General features: G+C 40.6%; 1 protein-coding gene across 1 annotated transcript in view; it reads left to right on the top strand.

The window, feature by feature from the left end:
• The window catches only part of GRID2 (glutamate ionotropic receptor delta type subunit 2), a 1,321,020-nt gene that overhangs the window by 593,757 nt on the left and 719,524 nt on the right, over nucleotides 1-7,739 (top strand). Inside the window, exon 3 of the mRNA XM_019526356.1 lies at nucleotides 3,818-4,023. Coding sequence (XP_019381901.1) covers nucleotides 3,818-4,023 — 206 coding nt within the window. The remainder of the gene's footprint in view (nucleotides 1-3,817; nucleotides 4,024-7,739) is intronic.

Genomic DNA, 7,739 nt, shown 5'->3' with positions numbered 1-7,739 from the left:
GGCCCCCCCCCTCCTGATAACCAACCCAAAGGTGGGGACAGGTGTTTAGGTTCCCCAGCCTGCAAGTTTCTCAGTCCTGGTATTTGAGTGGTCATGTCCCACCACAGGCAGGACCACAAGGCCTCCCTATCCTGGCAAGGTGCAGTTTTTGGTCATGCCCAGAGCCACTTAGGGCTCCTCCTTCCCCATAGCCTCACCCTTACCTCCAAAATATTCCTGGGGCAGGAGCTCTATCAGGCAATGATATTCCCAGTTCTCAAAATGCTTTGCTCTTATAACAGAGCTCTTCCAAAATAGCCACTCTCATTAGCCACCTGGCAGCTCCCTGCCCCAGCCTGTAAATTGACAGATACCCTAAAGGGTGTTCTGTCATACTATGTTTACACAACACACTGCAGTCCCATGCAACAATATCCCAAGCTACTGGTAAAGGTGTAAAGTGTTAGCTCACAGACCATATTCAGTATGGTGCAAGGAAGTACTATACAGAGATGCTTGACCTAGTTTTCCATGTTAGCTTCAGAGCAGAAGCCAAAAACTTGTGTTAAAATGATGCTTCCTTTGGGCTAATGAGTCTTGCTTCTCAGTGGAGTTAATTAGTCTAGCAAAATGTAGCAGAGATGTGGCTATATTGCTGCTAGTTCCAGTACTAGCATATGCAAAATTAGCTCAGGTATCTCTGCAAAGTGCTGCCTTGTGCCATATCAACATAACCTGAGAAACATGGTAAACACGCAAAGCTTTAGAACTTGGGGGGTTAAAGTGAGACAGTAATTTTGCATAAAACTAGACATGTTTGTAACAGTACAAATAATCTTGTTACAGTTTAAATTGGCACTGAAGTGCCAAAAAAAATCTAACATCTCTGATTAGATTGAATTTAATTTTCCTGATTTAGACATTAAATAGAAGCTGTAATTAGCATCTGTCTCATGAAACTTTATTTTTAGGATAAGCTTGTACTTTATCAGTGTTAAAATTATTCTCCAAATGTTTAGACATATTTCTAATTTTGCTGAAGTATATCTCAATAGATTAACTGCAGCCCTGGGTTCCTCTCTTTGTCACCCATCCCCTGCATTTTATTCATAAAGGCCCAGCTTAAAGAACAGTAATGTTACAATAGATAGGCCTGCTTCCAAGACTGGCTGTGTTAAATGACTTGTGGCATACTTAGTTATGAACAGTTACATTACTTGTTCTTTTAATTACATTTTAATATATCTAAGAAATATGTTTTCTGGGGACTGGTAGCCATCATGTTCTCAATTTAGTATAACCTCATAAGAGGAAAAAGATAAAATACATGTTCTCTCATAAAGACTGTACTTCTGTTCTTCAGTGTTCTGTTGCTTACAATGGAAAACAAGCTGTTTTGGCTCCCTGTACCTTTTAATTTAATATTAGGCCCTTCTTTATAGGATCCTTGACCTGCTGTGATACCCCAATCTGTAGCATACTGATCACATCTTGACCTAAAGGCAGATAGTGAACACCCTTTAAATTTAAGCCCATGCAGTGTTCTCACTGGGTACTGATCTGCACAGTTATCCTTCACAGGGCAATCAGGAAGTCATCCAAGGGGACTACTGACCTGACCTTAATCCAATAGCAGTCCTTTCCAATATATCGTGTTTGGCTCAGCAGGACTGATAATCAGTAACTGCAGTTCTGTTTTCTTAGAGGCAATGACAGAGATATCCTGTGGCCAGGCAGCAATCGGGAATGCCATGGTAAACATTCAAAAAAGTCTTCCTCTCTACTTCGTTAAGTATTAGGGATTTGCATGAATTTCCCCCATGAATTTCAATTCCTGTAGAAATTATCCTTCATCTTATCCATGTAGGCTTGCAACAACTGCTTAATAAGCCCATGCATCAAACATTTATAAAATTATTAGGCTTTGAATATTCCTAACATCCATTACAGGGCCCCACTGCATTGTCAACACAACATCTGGATATAGGCTAACCAAATGCCTCCTACTGGCAGGCTGCTCCTTACATCCTGCTGCCTCTCAGGAAGCAACAAGTTAATTCCCCAGATAGCTTTCCATTCAGCCTCTGTCCCAGCTGTTAGACTATGTTCTGCTTGTCCATTGCCAGCTGGCTCTTTCCAGCTTCCACAGTGCTTCCAGCTCTTAACTCAAACCTGATTTCTGTCTTTTGAATGTCAGTTGCTTTTCTTGTTCAAGAGGAGGGATGGAGAGGATATAGACTGCCTAGCCCACGTTTTGGGAGATTTCAAAAATATTCTCCTATATTAGGAGGCTACCAAGATGTTTGAATTCTTTTAATAAAAAATGAGAGACAAGGAAAACTGGAAAAGAACCATTATTCTGGCCAAGTAGCAAGCTTCAGTAAAACATGTTTTGGGGAAAGTTTTTTAAGTCCAGAATGGTATTTGATAAAGAAAGAACCACTCCAGGTCAGCCAGTGGTCAGGATGATTGCCTGGCATGTGGGACCAAGTTTAAGTTTGTGCTCCAAAGCCAAATCTTGTGATCTCTGGCCCAGTTAATCTAAATGTATATGATGTGGAGAGCTTCCAACTGATGACTTCCAGAGAGACCTATCCCAAAACAGCCAGTAGTCCATGGATGAGAGTCACCTTCACCTCCATGCACCAATGAATATTTATTTATGCAAAGTGGAACAGTTCCAGCAAGAGGGAAACTTGCATTAGAATAGTTGATAGGCCAGTGGTCAGAGCAGTCTCCCAGTATGGGAGAATGGCAGAGCAGGGACTTGAACAATATTTCTGTCTGCCAGCTAGTGCTTGGGATCATGGGACTTCTCTGTAGTTTTGACTGTAAACTCCATCCTGGACCCAAGAAACGTTTTTCATCAAAACTCATATGTTTCTTCAAATAGCATTGGTTTTGATAAACTGTCATTCTTCCTCCTAACCCCCACGCCCAGAAAAATAACCCTCCCACTCAGCCAACTAAACAATAAATGCTCAATCAGCAATATTTAAGGGAGGTCATGGAAGACTGTACTGGATAATGAACTGAGTACCTGCTTTTGTCTTCCATTTCTTCTTTCCTACGTGTTTTTAGGAAGAGTGTACTCAGAATGAGCCAGGAGTCTCCATTACAGCACTTTCTGTGTGAAAACACATAATGCCTGTTTTTGTTCTCTTTTTTTTTTAACATTAAATTCAGCCAGCAGCTATTGTATCTATTGAGGAAGGTACTGTAGAATTACAAGCACATGTTATGGTTGTGTCTGGGGAAAAAAGAAGCAAAATGTTTATACAACTTAGACTCAATCCTCAAGCTTTTTTGGCAAATGGCTAGCACAGGCTGCATAGCAACTAAATTTAGGCAGTCAAAAGGCCCGTGCTATTCCAGTAGCAGTTGTACTGCTATGATAACACCTTTTGTAGTCCCCCACCACCTGAAAAACGGGGGAAAAAAGAAAGAATAGTGTGGTGTGGTTCAGTCTGATAGCTTAGTCTTCCTTCTCCCTTTCTCCACATGTGTTCAGTGTAAAACTGCTCAGAGATTTATAGGGCTAGTAAGTATAGAAATAATATGAATAAGTGAACGAGAACAGCAACTACAAATATTGTTAAATGGTTCTAATGGCCTTTATTTGAACCAAAATCAGTGCATAAAAATTCTTTTCCATATTTTTACACTTTTAAGAAATGTCATAAGCATAGCTGGGGAACAGTTCCAATGAATATTAAGTTAAGGTGGCCTTTGGGGTTTACCTGACATAGAATAAAATGCTGCTTCAAGATAAGCCAAATACTTTTTGTCTCCTTTCTATACGCTAATTTGCATTTTGATGGGCTTTTGATGTTTCTAGATATCCGTGGAATACAAGAGTTTTTGGACAAAGTGTCTCAGCAGGGAATGGATGTAGCACTGCAGAAAGTAGAGAACAACATCAATAAAATGATCACGGGGCTGTTTTCCACCATGAGAATAGAAGAACTAAATCGCTACCGGGACACTCTGAGGAGGGCCATTCTTGTAATGAAACCATCAACAGCCAAGTCCTTCATTACAGAGGTAAGTGATTTGAAATGGTAATTTCCCCTCCTACATCTGTTTGCTAACATTTAGAGGCCTTGGTCAAAAGTTCTATTTTACATGACTTTTAGTATAAAAAATATGTACATGCATAATAAGCTAAGCTGTCTCTTTAAAGCCAAACCTAGAATTAATTTTTAGGTTCAGGCTGAGAGTTTGTGTCTTCCATGAGAAAAATAATTCAGAAGCATACAGAAAAAACTAAACTTCTAAGCTTCTTAACATTTATGGATATTGCATTGCTATTTTCCTCTGATACATCCACTCATGAGTATCCACTTTAATCCTGAAAATAATTATTTTTTTTTAATCACACTTATGGAGATGACTGTTTTACCTGACTGTTACATTGAAATGTGTTGGCCTTTTTATTAAATTAAGCTTAGCTATGATCTATTTGATTTTCATGGGCAAATAGTTTTAAGTCAAATAAAAATACATGTCTGAAGAATTGTAAAATAATGGAATGCAGTGGTATTGACATATTTAAGCAAACTGGATTATTGGTTGAAATGTAATTCGCTAAAGTTTTTTGTTTTGGTTGGATGGATGTTGATTTTTGGTTTGAGATTCCCCCTCCCCCTTCTTTTATTCTAGTAAAACAATATATATTTTAATTGCGAAGCCAGGATGGGTTGGGGTTTTGTCACTGAAAAGTAGGAGGGAAATATTGATAAAATACAGATCTGCTAGAGATTACAGAATTATCGTGAAATTATTCTAGAGGAGCAGGTTCTGTGGCCTACTTTTTGCAGTCATCAACATGTAACAATTGAAGGCTTTGTTTAAATGGCATATGTCAGGGGTCAGCACCCTACAGCCGGCAGGCTGGATGCAGCCCATGGAGCTATTGGACCCAGCCCATAGAGCTTTTGAAATGTTTATCTGGGAGCTTCCCTGTGTTGTGCTGCATCCAGGTGGTAGGGAAAAGCAGCATCATTGACAGCAGCAGCCAGGTCCTATTGCCTGCTATCTAGGATATGAGCTGAGCCATTCTGGCCCACCGCCCCAAATGTTGCTGACCCCTGACATATGGAATGGGTAGGATCTTCAGAAGCCTCTAAGGGCATACCTACGCTATTGAAGGAACATGTTAAGGAAAGCTGCAGTGAAGCATGAAATTCCACTCTGTATGCTATACTCTGAAAAGAACGTAATGCAGCTGTTCTGGCTGTAGCACAGAGAGCTCTCCAACAAGCATACAATGGAATGTATTAGTGTACACATAATACAGTATTTAAGAGTGGCTACACTGCATCTTTTGATGTAGCACCTGTGAAGCAGGGATGGCACATCACTGTAGCTGTCTATAGTTTAGTCCTGTAGCAGTGTAGACATAACCGAGTCTCATTAGCTTTCAGTCTTTTAGTACAAGGTTTATCCCAAATTATTCAGGCATTTTGGGGAATTCAACCGTATCCCCATCAGTTCATGATTCAGAATGTCATGTTCTCATTTCCAAAATAAACCCTGTTTTCTTAGATTTAACAATAATCTCTTTCAGGTTGGATTTATTGTTAGCAATATCACTGATACAAAAATATTAAATGTATATTTTAAGTAACCTTAGTTCTGTCTGTGTGCTCCCATTGATTCAGGCGTCCTGATTTCTAAGATTAGCCAAAAAAAAGACCTACTTTTGGGTGTAGCATTTTAGTGCCTTGCACAATGAGATGTCCATATTAAAACGTAAACATAAATTAGAAACACAAAATTGCATGCCTATAAGGATACTTACACACAACATTTGTATAACTATATGTATAAATTCTCATTTAGAAAAGTAATTATCCAAACTACTTGAATTATTGCCCATTTAGACATGCGACCATGAGAAATTATATAGAAGTCACTTTAAATAACCCATTTCATGGGGCTTTGAAAATTTGACACTTAAAGGTCTAAGATACTCTGTTTATGTGAATTCAAACACATGGCTTTGACTAGCACTGTCCAGTTTTTTTGTCAGATATTATGGTATCATCTTACATATTCAAAACTCTGCTGCCTGTGACTAATATGAATGTTGCAATATCTGTTTTATTATATTATACCCATCATTGCAGAATCAGAGTGTTTTAGAAAGTATAAGAGTTAAAATGGATGAGATATCCCTATACAGTAACCCTTCCATACTTTTTTCCCTAATGCAGGCAAGAAGTGTCTTTATTGCTTTTTAATAACTTGCTCTGCAGAAAAGCCAAGTTTAAAAAGTGAGCTTTGATCTAGATCTGAAAGCAGCAAAGGTGATATTTGTAGGTATTGCAACTCAATGAGAACATGTTTGAAAGGTATATGTTATTTATCCAAAAAACATGCAGTCTTTCTGTCACCCTTTACCTTGCCATGTTTGGATGTGATGGCATGCTCTAGTAAAGTCATGGTCCCATTCTTGGAGGTAAAGTCACTAAGATTTTAAAGCTATTTTAGAAAAAAAAGGAAGCTAACCAAAAACACCAACCCCCTCCCCTCCCCCTCACCCTCCGATCCTCCATTGAGAAACATGCCTCAGTGAGGGGAGGAGGGGGCTCCTTCCATTTAATATGGGGGTAAAGCCCCTCATCTTGGATTCAAATACAAGGAGGCAGGGGCCAGGCAGTTGTTGCACCTCTGGCCTCAACCCAGTATTCAGGCTGGAGCTGCAGCTGCTGTCTGCCCCCTTGCCACCTCTGCTTTTCTTTCTTTCCTACTGCAGCCACTTCCCCCTGCCTGCCCTCCACCCTCTAACCACTTCTCACCCTTCCTTCCCCCTATTTCCCATAGCCTCTGCACCACCATGTATTTCTCCCCTCCCCCCCATCTCTTACTCTTCCACTAGCTGTGCTGCAGTCTGGGGCATGGAGCACATGCTTGCTCAAACCTCAGCAAGGCCTGATAGCAGTGATGACAGCTCTTGCCAGGCCCTGGAGCCTGCTGGAGCAAGGGTAAATGGTGGGGGGGAGTGAGGTTGTCAGGGGACATATGGCTGTGGAGAGGCAGAAGCATCATGGGGATAGGAAGCAGGGGAGGCAAGTGGTAGGGGAGAAGTAGGGGTGTATGAAGCTTCAGTTGCTGATTCAATCTGGAGAAGATTCGGTCCAATTCAGCAGCTGAATAATCAAATCTGAATCAAATTGGGAGACCCATTAAAAGCTCCGAATCAATTTGAAGCATCCAAATCAATTTGAAAAAAGATTTGGTGATTTGGAAGGCAGTCTTGCAGGAGAACAGAAACTGAGAAGAGGTGAGGAGGGGGAGAAAAATTGCTCTGATATTGACATCTGTAGCTGGCCTGTGACTGATCTTTCCCTGAGTGCTCTTTCCAATCACAGTGCTCTAGGGAGGGATGTAGAAACAGCATATAAGGCTCTGTGTGAAGCCTTTCTCTGCCTTTTGAGAGCTGTCTGTCTGGAAGCAACAGCCTGTCAAAGGTACTGGCTCCCCAGTCAGTCTCTTGCTAGTCTCTCTTCTTGGAAAGGATTGGATACACCCCACCAACCCCCCTTGCCTAGAATCTCTCTACTTATCCCTATCCAATCCATTCTTTTCAACTTATTCTTCCCCCAAAATCCTCTTATTTGTTCTTGTTATTTTTTTTGCCCTACACTTTTTAAAAAGAAAGCTGTGTTTTCCCCGGCAGTGTGTCATCCATCACTGTGCCGGAAAGCACATATATTTTACACGCGCACACACACACACACACACACACACACACA

Source organism: Gavialis gangeticus, unplaced genomic scaffold (genome assembly GCF_001723915.1).
Source record: "Gavialis gangeticus isolate Ggan-Ray unplaced genomic scaffold, GavGan_comp1, whole genome shotgun sequence".
Lineage (NCBI taxonomy): Eukaryota > Metazoa > Chordata > Crocodylia > Gavialidae > Gavialis > Gavialis gangeticus.
The sequence above is the reverse complement of the archived record's forward strand: the minus strand, read 5'-3'. Positions and strand labels throughout refer to the sequence as shown.